This window comes from Gasterosteus aculeatus, chromosome 14 (assembly GCF_964276395.1).
Source record: "Gasterosteus aculeatus chromosome 14, fGasAcu3.hap1.1, whole genome shotgun sequence".
In the NCBI taxonomy this organism is placed as follows: Eukaryota; Metazoa; Chordata; class Actinopteri; order Perciformes; family Gasterosteidae; genus Gasterosteus; species Gasterosteus aculeatus.
Window position 1 is genome coordinate 2608767 of NC_135702.1, and position 16858 is coordinate 2625624.

The 16858-nt window shown below is 48.3% G+C and overlaps 2 protein-coding genes across 6 annotated transcripts; one reads left to right on the plus strand and one right to left on the minus strand.

Annotated features, from left to right (window-relative positions):
- Positions 1–3760: 3760 nt before the first annotated feature.
- Positions 3761–8493, plus strand: LOC120831440 (interleukin-6 receptor subunit beta). Its single transcript, XM_040196845.2, has 16 exons — positions 3761–3978; positions 4248–4286; positions 4498–4554; positions 4644–4761; positions 4875–5017; positions 5103–5248; positions 5436–5574; positions 5662–5750; positions 5847–6054; positions 6136–6321; positions 6524–6655; positions 6733–6894; positions 7142–7285; positions 7377–7458; positions 7558–7639; positions 7718–8493. The coding sequence occupies exons 1-16, from the start codon at positions 3897–3899 to the stop codon at positions 8057–8059; spliced, it is 2151 nt and encodes a 716-aa protein (XP_040052779.2). The 5' UTR covers positions 3761–3896; the 3' UTR covers positions 8060–8493.
- Positions 8212–16662, minus strand: srek1 (splicing regulatory glutamine/lysine-rich protein 1). Of its 5 annotated transcripts, XM_078088861.1 has the most exons (14): positions 16174–16475; positions 15883–16016; positions 15040–15221; positions 14736–14869; positions 14265–14400; positions 13785–13906; positions 13393–13539; positions 12825–13003; positions 12613–12743; positions 12409–12511; positions 12183–12287; positions 11844–11915; positions 11579–11693; positions 8212–10656 (listed from the first exon to the last, which is right to left on the minus strand). In XM_078088861.1, the coding sequence occupies exons 5-14, from the start codon at positions 14293–14295 to the stop codon at positions 10510–10512; spliced, it is 1152 nt and encodes a 383-aa protein (XP_077944987.1). In that variant the 5' UTR covers positions 14296–14400; positions 14736–14869; positions 15040–15221; positions 15883–16016; positions 16174–16475; the 3' UTR covers positions 8212–10509. The 5 variants fall into 5 exon arrangements, with proteins under 5 accessions (XP_077944987.1, XP_077944986.1, XP_077944985.1 ...); XM_078088860.1 differs by having other exon boundaries at positions 14736–15221; positions 16174–16466; XM_078088859.1 differs by having other exon boundaries at positions 14265–14869; positions 16174–16453.
- Between the last annotated feature and the right edge of the window lie 196 nt (positions 16663–16858).

The following is a 16858-nucleotide window of genomic DNA, read 5'->3' on the forward strand; positions in this document are numbered from 1 at the left end:
GCTCTCCCACACTGTCCCACTGGGCTGCGTAGGGTGCAAACACGCCGTCTGATCCAGTGTTGACTGTCCCGTGTGTCAACAGCTGAGACAAGGGCGACATGCACGTGCAGAACGCAAGCTCTCATGTCACTGCTACGCTGTTCTTTGATTCTAAGCTTGAATATTCATTTGTATCTAATTTTTTAAAAGGCCTTCCTGTTGCCAAACCACATGTTAACGTACACGACAGCAGCGTTTGCGTGGTTTAGTTGTGACAGTTGAGAGGGTGTGAGACAGCAGCACACGTTTAAAATACACGGTGCGGCAGTCGATGACGTCATTATCATCCAAACCTGTTGAGTGATGCGTCCAAGCTGCCAGAATCACTTCACCCTCAGGAGGCGTTGGCCTCTTTTCAGTTCTATTCAGTTCCACATGCAGGAACGAGAAAGACAAACAAAAGAGAAACAGAAGCTGCGACAACTTTAATGATGCCCACGACTTCTCCTCTAGCGCCATCATCAGGTCAAAGCGTCCGTGTGTCAAGTGCTTCTTCTGTTGTATGAACCAAATACCTGCAAAGCTCAGAAAACCTTCAGCCGCATGAGCTCTAATTGTCAGACGTTATCATGCAAAGGAATTATACCAATAAAACCTCACACCACATGGACTAACTAGATGACACTTCACTGTGTTTCTCTTCTCTGTTTACTGCAGCGAAACTCAATCAGTAGTTTTCATCTTGTGACAAAAAAAGCGTCGTTTCACAGTTCTCAGGTTCTCCACAGGAGGCCGCCGTTCACCAACCAGCTCGTGGTGTCATCAGTGGTTGAAGTTGTACTTTTAACCCTTTTTGTGTCTTCACAGTGTTCCGACCGCCAACTCACAACTTAACAACTTTCGGTGAAGATTTTTTTTCAGATTTCATGAATCCAGATTCAGCGTCTTACCGTGCAGATTCGTTTCATGACTCTCATATGTGATCGATGGCGTAGACCATTGCTAAGTCTCTGGTAGGTAAAACCGATACTAAAGGATTGAGATCAAAGCGAGACGTTCTGAGAGGAACCCACGCCAACTTTCCACTCTCGTAGCCCACAAGTGAGTTCCATCGCTGATCTCAGGGATGATAAGAGAAGAAAAGAGGAGAAAAACACGAGCCGGCTCACTTAGCAGAAATTCATTTCCTCTGACGGGGATTTTTTAAGGTGTGCTTCTCTTATTTTGATCAAAGCTTTGGGATTCAAAGCATTGCATCCTGAAACAAACCTCCGGCAAAACTGTAAATCTGCTGTTAAACAAACCGTTCTTGTCCTTCAACTTGGCCGCACTTGGGGATAAAAGAACGGTCATCGTAAACAACAACAGGGTCAGAGCTGTGCAGCTGCTACAGGGTGAAGGTGTTAACACCTCCGTCGTGACAAACGGCGGCAATGAAGTCAGTGAAGTGAGAACAGAACTTCCTGCCTGTGCACACAGCTCAGCACTGAAGGAGGAACATGCAGCTAAAAGTACATGGGCGCCCTCATGTACTGTTACTGTATTCAGTGTCATCCTCCTCTTGCTGGAACTCTTAAATGTCCTGGTTTGACGTTAGAAATAAAGAAACACAAACTGTAAAAGAATAGGAAGCAAATTTCCTCAAAACCATCAAAGACATCTCTTGAATGTAAGAACAACTCGTGGAAAACGGGTTTTATTTAAAGTTGTCAACACATGAGGTTCAAAGCGTCATACAAAACCATTTTGGGAATGACCCCCCGCCACCTCTCAAATCTTCTGCACATTTCCGACGGCAGTGACTTCATTCGGCTCATCATTCCAAAAGTCCGTACTGTGTTTGGCAAAAACTAACTAACAGCCCTCACCTCTCCCAACATGTTCAAACATAAGTAACGAGCCACAGTTGACTCCTGTACTTGCTGACCAGCCCTCACTTCTCTCTTTCATTTTTCACAAAGTACTTCCAGTAATTTGCCTTTTTTTTGTACATAGTGTTTATTAATTTAACTGTTGTTTTTAGCCATGTGTTTGTCATACTGTGTTGTGTCTGTGCTGTTTGTGACTGTGCTGCTGCCTCTTGGCCATCAAAGCCCCTTCACAAGGTTTTCATTTCATTAAAAAGAGCAGTTTAACTCGCTAAAAGTGTTTTTTACAATATGGCGACTAGAGGCTAACGGTAGCTAACATTAGCACGAACAGGGCAAACAGCGGCAACAGTGTTGATGGAGGTAAAAGTGCTGATGGAGGTAACAGTGCTGATGGAGGTAAAAGTGCTGATGGAGGTTACAGTGCTGATGAAGGTAACCGTGCTGACGGAGGTTACAGTGCTGATGGAGGTAACAGTGCTGACGGAGGTAACAGTGCTGATGGAGGTAAAAGTGCGGATGGAGGTTACAGTGCTGATGAAGGTTACAGTGCTGATGAAGGTAACCGTGCTGACGGAGGTTACAGTGCTGATGGAGGTAACAGTGCTGACGGAGGTAACAGTGCTGATGGAGGTAAAAGTGCTGATGGAGGTTACAGTGCAGATGAAGGTAACAGTGCTGATGGAGGCAACCGTGCTGACGGAGGTTACAGTGCTGATGAAGGTAGAAGTGCTGACGGAGGTAACACTGCTGATGGAGGTTACAGTGCTGATGAAGATAAAAGTGCTGATGGAGGTAACAGTGCTGACAGAGGTAACAGTGCTGATGGAGGTTACAGTGCTGATGAAAGTACTGATGAAGGTAACAGTGCTGATGGAGGTAACAGTGCTGATGAAGGTAAAAGTGCTGATGGAGGTAAAAGTGCTGATGGAGGTATGAAAGTACTGATGAAGGTAACAGTGCTGATGGAGGCAACAGTGCTGATGAAGGTAAAAGTGCTGATGGAGGTATGAAAGTACTGATGAAGGTAACTGTGCTGATGGAGGTTACAGTGCTGATGAAGGTAAAAGTGCTGATGGAGGTATGAAAGTACTGATGAAGGTAACAGTGCTGATGGAGGCAACAGTGCTGATGAAGGTAAAAGTGCTGATGGAGGTATGAAAGTACTGATGAAGGTAACTGTGCTGATGGAGGTTACAGTGCTGATGAAGGTAAAAGTACTGATGAAGGTAACAGTGCTGATGAAGGTAAAAGTGCTGATGGAGGTAAAAGTGCTGATGGAGGTAGCGTAGACCACACAAGGGCGGGTGCAGCACCTCCAGGAAGGCCTCGCGGGTTGGGGCGACGTTATCAGATGTAACCGCAGAGATAAGCAGCCGCTCATAGCGACATCATCGTCTGCTTCGGGTTGTCCAGCTTTGATTTGATTGATGTGTAATTCTGCACGGCGACGGTCAAACAGGTGAAATGCAATGTGTTGTTATTATTTGTTGGACTTTTGGATTTGCTCTTTTTTTCCTTCTCCTTTACCATAAAATAATGTATTGACTCTTGCAGGATATTGATGCAGTAATGCAGTATTTTCTATCATCATGAGTTGTGGTGAATATTATTTACTACCACATTTCCCTCAAACCTTTGACTTACAGAAACCGGTAAGAGCTTTTTGATTCAAACTGAAATATTGGCATTTCAGTTCTTTGAAGGCATAAATAATTCTTGAAAAAACCCAGACAAAAGTCATTTGTCTTCACGCTCTGAGTCACAGTGAACTGAAGGAAGCTCGTTTTCCGTAACCGCTCAGAGAACTTCATTCAGTCACTGGGGTGCTGTTCTATTTTTGAAAAGAAGAAGTACACAAAAAAAAAAAAAACCCTGGAGTCCTCAAAACTGTTTCACAACGGTGAATCCGCCCCTTTCAGCGTATAACTGCCTCACATATTCCCCGCTGGCTCAGTGTGAGTGGCGGCTTGTGTGCATCATGGCTCAGATGTGGGAGTGACGCTCGAAGCCGAAGTTCGGGGGTCACTCGATCGCTGCCGGCTGAAAATGGTCCGTGGTGGATTTCATCTGGATTTTCTACCCTCAACGTGTTCTTCTTGCGCCACCACGTTGCAGTTTTTCATCTTTGGTGAGCGCCGGTTCATTTCTCCCTCCGTCTGTTATATTTTTAGATACATAAAGCAGTTTTAATAAAAGCAAAGTGAATCATTGGTATCATTCTGCTGGTCTACTATGTTTCCCATCTGACACATCGAAAATAAATTATTAAATTCAGTTTTGAGAAGAGAATTTTCTGTGACCTGCTCAATTACTTTACTTATTATTTGTTATATACTGTATTAGTCAAAAGACTCGTATTTAGTAATCCTAAAGCTTCCCCTTTGTGTTCAACTCCAGGTCTGATTCTTGTTTACTACACAACGCCCTTCAGTTCAGGTATTCTATTCTGTTCTTGTCATCACGCTGCTGCTCAAACAAACTCTAATCAACTCTGACTTCATCAAATTATCTCTAATGGAAGGGATAGAAAATAGAGTTCCTAAAAAGTGCCGCCGTACTTCGAGTTGTGTTTCTCTTCTTGTAAGAATGACACACAGAGAAAGCGACATGCAGTCTGGTTTCACGTCATATTCACATTGCGTTGCAGAGAAGTGCAAGTCACACAACGTGTCCTCCCGATATCACGACTGTGGGACTCACCCAGGTAAAGAAAATAAAGGAATACATTCATCAGCAGCCGTCGTCACATCCGAGTTCTTAATCGTTTTATGCCCCCCTGCTTCTCCCGTTCAGATGGAGTTCGTGATTTGGATTGTTTTCGGAAGCGTAACGCAGGCAACCCGGTGTGTGTGTGGAAACCTGGACGGCTCTCATCAGAAAACACGTACACACTCATCGTACGACAACCAAAGTAAGTAACCCTCCTTTCCAGCTCAACTGCAATCACACACACACACACACACACACACGTCAATATATTCGTGACAATAAACTTCTCATCCTTCAAACCTTCTCTGTTTGTAGAAACTACTACTGCTATAATTATAGCGTTGCTGACTTCTCTAAAACAATCAAAATATTTCGCGCGTTCGACCTGCTGGTGGAGGTTTTTGAACACAGCAAGTCGTCAATCTGCACAAAGGCAAATTTCAGTCAGTCACCTTTGGGTAAGTGCACCAGATTGCGGTTTTCACGAGCAGGTTTCTCTTCATCTCTGACGGAACATGTTTTTCTTTAATCACCATATTTCAGTGCGGTGTGGTCCTCCGAGCGAGGTGACCTTCAGCCGCCTCTCTGGAGGTCTGCTGGTGGACGTGAGCTGGCCACGGGAGGACGCCAAGGCCATCGGGAAGTTCTCCGTGAGCTACAAGGCGCCGGGCAGCCGGTCGTGGAGCGAGGTCCGTACCAAGCGCAGCTCCCTCCTCCTCAGACCTTCAGCAGTCATGAGGAGAGCAGGTCTCGAGCAAACGGAGATGTGGCCCTTGTTGAGATGTCTCTGATAAATCTCTGGTTCTGTTCTGCTTTTTGAGTTTTACGCGTCGGATGATTCCTCTTGGCATTCGTTCATTTCTCCGCCGTTCGCAGGGCGTGATCTCCCTAAACGCAACGACATGTAGAGTGGACGATCTGAACTCCTCGCTGGTCTACAGCGTCCGGATACGCTGCGTCACTAGTAAGAAATGCCCACAGTGCGCAGTGAGCGAGGCCTACACAGTCCCACCAGGTCAGATTGTTTTATCCCTTTATTGCTTTCAAGTAAATACAACATCCAAACATCGTTTATATCTGCTAAAGAAACGTCTTCTTTCAGAACTGACTTCACGGCCGCTCATTGTCGACCTTCAAGACACCGACATTGAGGGAAGAAGAGGCTCCCGGCTGCTTTCTTTAACCTGGAAGGTCATTTTTCAAATCGCATTTTTTCTACTTCCACGAGAAGAAGAACGGCGTCTCCCGCGTCACTCACGTCACTCACGCCACGGTTTGTTTGTTTAGTTTCCAGCCAGAGAGCTGCACGATGGGTACCGCGTGACCGTCGGCAAGGCCTCCGGCGAGCCTCCGCAGGAGCGGATAACCACCTCTCGCCCCGAGATCACGCTGATCATCTCCCACTCCGCTTATCGCCTGGCCATCAGCGCCGTGAACAACGCCAGCACCTCCCCGGCCGTCAGCCGGGCGATACCGCGGCGAGAGGGCGGGCCGCGTGAGTCACTTTGAAAAGAACGTTTCCACCCCCCGGCGGCGAGGTAACAAGCGCAGGTTCATCACAAACTCGTCCTCGCAGGTACGGCAGACGGGAAGCTGAACGTGACGGTCCACAGCGACGTATCTTTCACCATCTCCTGGAAAGACGATCTCGTCAAAACCTACGTCTGCTTCTGCGCGGAGTGGAGGAGGAAGGGACACGAAGCAGCATACAAGTCCTTCTACCAGAACAGAGACAACCACAGGACCTTATCTCCTCTATCAGGTGTGTTCTGGTTGGCCTCTTCTCCAGGAAGTAGGCTGTTACTATACGACTATTACATTTAAACAAAGCACCAAGCTTGAGCTAAAACAAATCCCTTTGGGTCGGGGGTTTAGCATTCAGGCGTCATTTACAGAAGACTTGGGTGAGCTGGTGGAATATGATTCAGTCTCCTGACATGCGTTTTTATATTTTAAACACGCAGAGCCTTTGGAGCCCTTCAAGCGATACAGCATCACTCTGCACACGCGGCCCAACAAGGACACCTGCAACATGGACGCCGTGAACAACAGCGAGAGCACCTACGGGACCGCGCAGTTCTATTTCGCCGAAGGACGTGAGTCGTGTCTTCCGCGTACTCCCGAGTAGAACCGGCACGGCATGTGTTAGCTCTGGATTCTGTGCCCTCAAAAGCTCCGGTCGCCGCTCCCGCAAACATCAGCGGCCCCCGGGTGACGCTAGATTCGGCGGCGCTGCAGTGGTCGTCCATCCCGGAGGAAGACGCCCGAGGGTTCCTGCGGGGCTACGTGATCCACTACAACGAGCTCCACCACGGGAGGCCCGGCACCGAGAGAAGTGAGCCCTGCCTGAACTGAGATTCGAGTTGTGCAACCTTTTGTGTTAAAAGCCGCAGCGTTGGGTGCTCGTTCGGCTTCCGCGGCCTGACAAGGATCTGGAGGTGCTTTGACCCAGAAACTGCGTACGAGCCTCTCAAGAGCGGGCGGATTCTGTTCTGCACGTGAACCGTGCCGCGGGGAGGAGAGGCGGCGTCGCAGTGTGTCGCCGGCAACGAGCTTAACAAACGTGGCTCTTTTGATTGCAGATGTTACGGTGGATCCGACGCTAAACAGCTTTGAACTGCGGAACCTCGAGAGTGGCACAGCGTACGAGGTCCAGATGTCGGGCTTCACGGCGGCGGGGGAAGGAGTGCGAAGCCCGGCGACCCGGTTCAAAACCGAGGAGCAAGGTCATGGCCACCAAAGGACCCACGGCCTTTCATTTGTGACACGTTCAAAGGAACAGCCTCACTTATTGCGTGTTCTGTGCTTCTTCTGTAGAATCTTCTCATCTCCGTGGCATCATCACCATCTTTGCAGTTGTGGCCACCGTGCTGATGTTTGGACCCGTTATCATAAGAAGGTACAGACGCCGTCTTGCAGTCAAACCAGCTCTCTGTGATTTGTAAAAAGGGATGAACATCTAACCGCATGGGTCCTCCACACCTGCTGCTTTGCTCAGGGCGAAAGCCATTGTGTGGCCGAGCATCCCGAACCCCGAGAAGAGCAACGCGATGCAGAACATCGAGGAGCCGTGCGACCTGGTGAGCGTCTGTCTGCGATTCCAGTGACTCCCGACACACAAAGAACTCCGTAGGAACCTGATTCTTTACTCCACGCAGGAGCTCCTGGAGTCCATCACCACGCTGAAGGTGGAGGAGTGGGACACAGCCAGCCTGCGGCTGGTGGAGAAACAAAGCCTGAGCTCCTGCTCAGAGGGGGAGGGAGACTCGGACTGGATCCGCCGAGACGCCGAGGACTCGGACGGGGAGGTCCCGCGTGACGCCACCGGGGGTGCGATCCAGGACCTCCGCGGCGCCCCTCTCGCCCCCCCGGGGGGTTACACCACGCTGGACATGTTTCAGCGGGCCACGGAGAGCCAGCCGGTGACGAGGTCGGGGATGGACTACATCGGACAGTTCAGCACCAGCCTGCTGGTGGACGGCGAGGCGGCAGAAATGTAGCCGAAGCGGCTCAGGTCTGAACAACCAGAATGTAGCGGTCCAAGAGAGAAACGGGGATTTACAGAGACAGACGTTTAGATCCTCAGACGGTCAACGCGCACAAACACCCCCTGACGACGGAATCATGAGTCAGACGCTTCACTAACGCAGCGTAACCAAGTGAAAAGTCTCTTTATTGTGGGGAAACAGAGGAGATGCATCGCTGGTTTCAAACTGAGGACCACACACACACACACACACACACACACACCAAAGTTCTTCTCCACTGGCTGCAGATCTTTAAGAGTTCACACACAGATTCTCCTCAGGAGGAACCTTCCTACTGTATTGACCAAACTGTTTTATGCTGGAATCTATTTTTACTAAACTTGATCACAACTTCAAACTGAGGTTTTGTGCACAAAAAAAATAAAATAAATAAAAGCAGAAAAAAATGAGCTTCCTAAAACAATGTGAAATTTAAGTATTTTTAAAATATAACCAGTACTGTAAAGAAAGAAAAAATAAAAACCGCTTGCCGATACACTTGACACGATCACAACAATGAAAACTGCAACACCAGAAATGTCCGAAAAACAAATGAAATGAAATAAAAAGAAGAAACCACTAAACCCCCATGAATGTTCCATCTACTCTAAAAAACCACGAAAGACGGCTGACGATACTTAAATATAACATCTCATTAGCTATTTAACATCTGAAACAATAAATTCAGGTTGCATTTGTCAAGAAGTCTCCATATTTTATTAGAATATTCTGTACAATCTCAGTCGAGGCACTTTTGACTCTTCTGTGTTTGCAGTGAGCAGACTGGAGACACATCCGACCCCCCCGGACCCCGTTAGCTCCCTTAGCGTCTCTGAGCCTTTTAAGCCCACTTTTTTGTTTTTTGTTTTGTATCTATAAAAACAGTAAATATTTTTTTTGTGTTTTATCAGCATTACAATACAGCAGACGGGAACATTATCATTACATTGTTGTGACAAATCGGAATTATGAAAAAGAAAATGTTATTAAATGTACACTCATAAAACAAAAGAGAAAGTAAAACAGGGTTTTTCTCGTCGGCCGAATGAGTTATGCATCTTTTTATATATAATATATTAGCGACTGAACAACTTCTGCACGCTCATAATTACAGCACTTGACGCCTTAAAATCAACAGCGCACATTTCTGCAGGACCTTCCAGGTCCCGGCTGCAGCAGAAAAAGGACCAAAGCTCCGCTCACGTTGTTAAAAGTCTCCCGTTAACAGCAAATGAGCATTTTGGTTTCCCAATTTAAAAGTCTCCTGGAGACGCGTAAAGTACCGTTTGTCTCCACCAGTAAAAAAGAACAGAATGGGAAGATGTCGTCAGCAACAGCGGAGGGGGGGGGGGGGGGTCGCTCAATGAGATATGACGCGTACTTAATAAAGGACATTTGGTTTACTTCCCTTTTGGTGAGCAGCACGTCTCCACACACACACACATACACACACACGATAACCGTCTGTATAATACAGTATTTATTTTTACAAGCTGTGTGTAAAATGCTGCTGATCTTCATGATTAATATTAGAGACTTAAACATCGCTGCTGTTTCCACTGAGGTCACTCAGCACAGAACCGGGTAGATGGACAGACTTATTATCAATAATAACGATTCACTCTAAAATGCCTGAAGAAGTCAGTCAAGCTTGAAATATGAACCAGATTAGAATTTGTCTTTGTGCATAAAATCCTCCATGTACTAATTATTCATTTGAGAACCCTGCTTTCCCAGCGGTTCTAAAGAAAAACATTTTAAAATCTCTTTACCCGAAGATGCATTGTTATTGTTGTTAACGTAGATTGTTGCTGCATATAGCAAAACTGTGTTGGATTTTTTTTACTTGATTATGACAAATCCTGCTAATCAAAAGAGGCATGCCGGGCATGTCGGGACCTCGCAGGAGGAACGGAGGGATCAGATCAATGTGCATTGGCCAATAGAAACATGGCTTCATTTTGTTGGAAACATGGAAGCTCTGCAGATGCACGGTCACAGTGATCTGCTGGGGAAGCTGACAGCGTTTGCGTCGCACAGTGAGAATAAAAAAGGCGTCGAGTTCTTTCAGTAATTGACAAAAAGAGGCGGGCGGCCGTGTAATATTATGCAAACCAATGTGTTGGTTTTGGAAGCTGACTCAGCTATTTCGTGGCTTACTGTCGCATCGCGAGCGCCTTCTTCTTCGGGGCTTCCTCTGCTGTGCCGAGCGCCGCCTCGCCCCCTGAGCGGGACACTGAGCATCAGCGGAATCACAGGATCCACGCGTGGACGAGAATGTGGCGTTAAAAAACAACAACAACAACAACAAAAAACAAACAGCCATGAGACGACGATGACAAAAACACGCTGACGGCGAGTGGTCATCGCCCGGCGTGCTGCGCTGAGATGTGACCACATTAGTCGCCGCCGTGCGGCCACAGTCACTTGGAGCCGTCCGCGCCCGTGCGTGCGCGCCCGGCGTTGTGGGTCTTGTGGCTGCCGTTGTGCCGGCCGCACGGCGATGACATCACGTCTTCTCTTCCACTTTCGTAGTCTTCCTTTCCCACTCGGCCGTGGTCCTTTCCCGCCTGGAAGCCCAACGAGTGACAATCAGACCGGCACAAAATATCCAAACGCTAAGTTTCCCTCCCGAGTGTAAATTCATCAACTAGCAGCTCAGGTGCTCCTTGGAGAGCTCCCTCAGGCTCCTTTGCATCTGGTTGCTATGATACGGAGGTCCAGACGCTTAGGAAGGCCTACTCGACACTGAGCAGCCGTTGGGCGCACAGTTCAAATACGCAGCACCTGCCCCGGAACGCAATTTAACAGAAAAACACATTACATAAAAACAAATATCTTGAAATTCTATCTGAAACTGTAGATACAGACGCAGAAACAACTTCTGCATTTTAACTTTTCATCTGCTTCCTGCTTTTTCTCACCTCTTCTTATCTGACAGGATCATGAAAAGTCAGCTAGAACCCAGCTTGGATTCAACGCTCACGCTTTCCTTCTACTATGTTTTGATGCCTTTGTTCATCATCTGTGACGTGAAATTAGGGCATTTTACCATTGAAGTGGGCGACTTCAGTAATAGAAGCCGCTTTGCTTTCCCCTCGCGGTGCGTCGGAGGGAGCCGTGTGAACCGGACCAGAACCGTTCGACTTCTACTCTAATAGACTTCTACTGTTCTACTCTCTTCCTGCGTAGATGTAGGGTGGAGTATCACCTCAGCAAAGAACACGAGCGCGTACGGCTGCAGTGCATTATGGGTGTTATGATCGTTATCAACAGCAGATGAGAGCGATAAGAACAAAGAGGTGTCGCCTTTCATCTTGCAGCCGGTTTGATCTTTATTGCAAACTTTAAAAACTAGGTCAGCTTTGAGGTGCAAGGTGAGAGCGAAAACATTCGCTGGTTTCTCGGGGTTAGAGTGGGGGGGGGGGGGGGGCTTCATTAAATTATCCCAAGCTCGTAGCAGCGAGAAGCGCTACTTCGGAGGTCCCGTACCTTCTTCGGCGGGGCCTTGCTCTTTATCCGGTCCTCCTCCTTGCGGCTCCTCTTCCTGGACGTGGAGCGGTCCCTCCGCTCCCTGCTGCGCTCCCTCTTCTTCTCCTTCCTCCCTCTGAAAGGCGAGCAGATACACAGAGAGGCAACAAGTCACAATCGGGTGGAAATCCCTAAAGGCGGATGTTTGTTCGCTCGTTTGTAAATCCACCCAGAAAACATGAAGACAACGTGAAACACAGAACATGAGGGTGGGAGTGGATTCAACCTTTTTGGGGAGGGTGACCTGGCTTTCCTCCGAGGGCTCCTGGAGCGATCCTTACTCCTCCTCCTGTGGCCCCTGATAACAACAGTCATTTAAGACCATAGCGTCCATTTGAGGAAGAAGCTACATGCGTTAAAGACACAAAAACATGAGGCAACGATCCATAGATTCATCCTTTATAATATCAAAGCGTTTAAAAAAAAAAAAAAAGATGAGCCGGATCGATGATGATCGCAGATTTAGTAAGAAGCTGGTGACCTCTGCTGCCGAGTGCCGGGACAACATGAATCTGCATCTTTAACCGTCACCTCCGGGTCGATGCCTCGCTTTGTTCCCACAAACCTGGAGCGGCTGCGACTGTGTCTCTTCTCCCGGGAGCGGGAGCGCCGCTTGTGGACGCCGCGGGAACCGTGGGAGTCGATCCTCGGGCCCACCTTCGGCGCCGGTCTGCTCCGTCCGGGAAGAGCGGGGGCAGAAAACGCGGATAAAGAAATAAGCCACCGACTGGACACAGAGGAGCGTCCCCCCCCCCCTCGGCGTCGGCGGAGGTTCTGTGTCAGTTCGTCACCTGTGTTTCGAGCGGGACCGCTTCCTGTGCGTTTTGGAGAGGGACCGGGAGCGGGACCGCCGCGACCTCACCGAGCGACTGGAGGAGCGCTTCTTCACGTCAGCTGGAGGCAGAGCGGCAATCGTCACGCGACAACTTCGAGAATCCGTCACCACAAATGGTCCCCGATGCGCGTGCCCGGCCGGAGTGAAAAGGGGGGCGTACCTGGCTCTATGGCGGCGGCGATGGTAAACTGGGCTTCTCTCACCCGCTTCATCACACTCTCCAGCTCCTTGGCGGCGGCCTGCGGCGTCATCTCCGGGGGCTTCACGATGGCGTTGTTGGAATGGTTGACCCTGAAAAGACACGGACGTGGAAATCAGCCGAGGCGAAGCGCCCGGGGGGGGGAGACGTTTCGTTCAGAGGGACACACGCACTTCAGGGGTCTGTCTCCGAACATCACTCCGTTGAACGTGAGCGCGCGGCCGACCGAGTCCTGCTCCACGAACTCCACGAAGGCGAAGCGAGTCGGTTGGGTCTCGTCTCCGGCCATTCGCACGAACTTCACCTCTCCCACCTGCTTGAAGAACTCCAGCAGCTGGTCAGCGGTGGTGGTCTGCGGGTGGGGGGGGGGGGGGGGGGGGGGGGATTAGACTGCAGCCAAAGCATTGATTCTTATGGGGGGGGGGGCTCCCCAATCGGTGACAAATGGTTTAAGTTGTGATTTATCTTAATCCCCTTCAGCCGGAATCGATCCGGTCGAGAGTTCACTTGTTTAAAAGGATTCATTTCATTGATCTGGCGTCCGACGTCAGATGTGAGATGCCGTTTGTGAATTAAAAGTAGAATTCTTACTGACACCAAATCAAACTGACATTGATTCAATTATACTGATCAATATATTCTCTGTATACCTGCGAACTGACACCTTGCCCTTCGTGCCAAACAGCTCCACGGCTCAGGAACTATATAAATGGATGGCGAGTGATTTCGACAGCACGTCACCTGGGAGTTCAAGTTGCCCACGTAGACGGTCCTCCTGATCTCGTCCACTTTAGAGGGATCCACATTTCCCATGAGGGGGGGCTGGGCGCTCGCCGACGCCGGGGGTTCCAGGGCAGCCGGCAGCCGATTCACCACGGGGAGGCTCAGCTGTGGGTGTAAAACACACACACACACGTTACTGCAGCGTCGGGAAGGCCTCGGCGGTCCCACCCGGGATGCAAAGACAGTAAGCGAAGGAAACGAGCGGTCGGCCGTCTTCAGCAGCCGCAGAGACTTTGCGATGGGGTTTGTGTGATGATGCGACACTAGACTAGAGGCGTTTCTTCGCCGAGTGACGTTGAGGAGCATCACGTGGGTCTGGTCTGTGAGAGTAGAGGATGAAGGCCACTCACGTTCTGCAGCGGAGCGGGAGCGGGAGCTGGAATTGGCAGCAGGCCCCCGCCGGGAAGCAGACTGGGTATCGGGGCGGCAGGTGCCAAGAGCGACAAGGCCTTGGCCTCTTCCGGGATTTTCCCTGCAGGACAGAAGCAGATATTAGTGAAGGAAATAGAAGGACGCTTCACTCTGTCTCCTCTATGTCTGCACAATAATCCCACTGTATTCTAGAGAGAAAGAGAGCATACACTTCCCCATACAACCTACAAGTGTTCTAGTGTTTACTACTGGAGACCGAGCATCCTTACTTGGCTTTTCTTAAATTATTCTCCTCAGTCATCTGAATTATTCCTCAATAACATAGTTAACTTTTTCTGAGAAACAAAAAGAACACTCATTTTGGCCTTGGTCTCTTTTCATTGATCAACAAAAAAAAGAAAAGAAAGAAAGAAAAACACAATGCAGAGAATGAGTCAACACTTTGATGCAAGGGTCACCTGTACTGGAAACATATTGGTCATGAACCATACGATATCAAGCATGGGCGCTTTTCCATGGGGGGGGGGGGGGGAGGTGATCGTTTCGCAGTGTTGGAAAGGTGTGCAACACAACACAACCCCAATGGCTGCATCACTAATAGCACACAGGACATCAAATACAGAAAAGAACAACAATTTTAAGAACTGTGGGAAATGTTAGCCAAGACTTAAGCCATAAAAGAAAAACAACCAAATGTCTCACTCCTCGACGGGTTAGAGCTGGAGAAGAGAGCTACGTTAAGACCAGTAAGAAACTGAGCATGAATTAACATTTATAATAAAACGTGTGTGTTTCCAAAGGTAAAAGAGAAAAAGGGTGTTGAATGGAGAGTTGTTGTGTTATCCTTAAAACATTTAAACAGCTTTAAACCCGAGCTGTGTGACGTATGTGAGGGAGGGCGGAACCTTTTACTACATATAGAATCTCACTTTCGTAATGTCTAAACTCTGGAGGTGAGAAGGGAGTAAAGTGTTAGTGATCCTCCTAGCATCCCTTGTGTGATACACATCCCACCGGTTTGCCGTAGCAACCTGGACAGAACTCAATCACACACAAGCCGCAGCTGTAGCAGAGAGAGAGAGGGGGGTGGGGGGGTTGGACAATAATCAAAAAACAACAAAAAGCAAAAAATAACAAATAGAAAAACACAAAGCTAGATATAATCAATACTGTAGTTTCTAGGTAGAGACAGTAGAGAGTGGACAACATGGGAAAGTATGAAAGAAAACAAACCAAAAAGAAAAGAATTACAAAAAAAAAAAAAAAAAGAGACAAGGTGTCCATCTTGGAAGGTTCAGCAGGCTATTCTCCCGGTCACATTCCCCCTTGAAGGCTGCGTTGGCCCGATCGGGGATAGTGGCTTGGAAAACAATGCCTGACTCAGGCTAGTGTAACAGCTGGGCCAGTCTAGTCATCTGATATGCACACATAATCACACAGAAAGAACATACAGAACCAAATTAATAAACTCAGTAGCCATCCAGCACCAAGTCACGTGGACAAAAAGCATTAAAGTTAGGCGATATCATTGTTTCTTTCTTTTTCACTGTACACAAAAACAGTGGCACTCAAGGGTGGTGGGGGGGGGGGCATGGGGAAGGGGGGGGGTAAAGAAAGGGAGCACCGAACAAAATATATGAGAAGGAGAGAGAGAGAAAGGGGATAAAGTTAGCTGGACTTATTTAGTCACGTCCATGAAACAACTTACATTAATAGCAGCTACTTATGGCATTTAAACAATGCTACTTTATTCCAGGGATCACAAAAAAAACAGAAGGAACATGTGTGTAGTGTTATAAACCACCTGGTGACCGCAGACAGACCTGAGCGGGTAAAAACAGCCACCGGCCGCTAAAATAACAACTACCCAGCGGCACAAATACGCCTATTTATCCACGTGAATAATCAGAAAGGAAAATAATGCAGGTTTCGACCCCAACACCGAACGGTGGGATTCGGGTAATGGGGGGTTGGGGGTGTGTGTGGGGGTGGGGGAGGCCATAGCAAGTCCACTGAAGACACCTCAAAGACATTTCACTCGTGTTTCCCTTTTTAAAAAGACGAAGACGCACTCACCTTCCGCACATGGCACAACGATCAAGGCTCTGTCAACAAACACAGTGTTGGTGAGATGTTGCGCCACACCAACACTGGAGGGGTCTCGGTACTTTATATAGCACACTTTGGAGGAGAAAGACAGAGGGGCATTGCTGTAGGGGGGGGGGGGGGGGGGGAGAAACACAAGGAGAGGGGGGGGAGAGAAACGGTTAGTCGCGTACGGCTCGGTGTTAAAATGTGAACGTTCGTGTAGGCCGCAAAGCCGCGGCGTCGCCTGGCCGGCCGTGGCCGGTGTCGAGGTGCTCTTACTCGGGCGGGTAGAGCCGCAGCTCCTCGATGTCTCCCAGGAAACCGAACAGAGTGCGCATCTGCTCGCCGCTCACGGCCGAGGACAGGTTGGTGACCTGGACGACGGCAGTCCCCGGTATCCCGCTCATCCCGCCTAACCGGTTGTAAAGCGTTGACGGTCTTTAAAGTATGGTATTATATATATTTATGTATTAATTTTAAATTTTACAATGATATATTTATCTATGCCCCCCACCACCACCACTCGGAGCTAGGCATAGTACATCCAAGCGGGCGGAACGAGACGTTTCTTCGGCTTCCTCGTAATTTGTAAAAAGGGTTTGACAATAAACGCTGAGGCGCATTACCGCCCTCTAGTGGGTCGGGTGCAGCATTACTACCGTCCATAATTCAAACTCAGGTCTCAAATTAGCATCTGATGTACCACGTTGTTCTATAATGTACTGTAGAACAACGTGGTATATATATAAACATTTATTTTATATTTATTTCTACAGAATTGATTTATTTATATAAATTATGTAAACGTTATATATGCATTTAGTTAACTGTTACATTCTTTAGCATTTTTTATTTCCTGGTAGTTGCCTTGAAACACCATTGCCATTTTTAATAGAAAATAAAATAATGGCAAATAGCTGTTTTTTTTTTTAAATCACCAACTGACGTTTTCTGTCATCAGAAT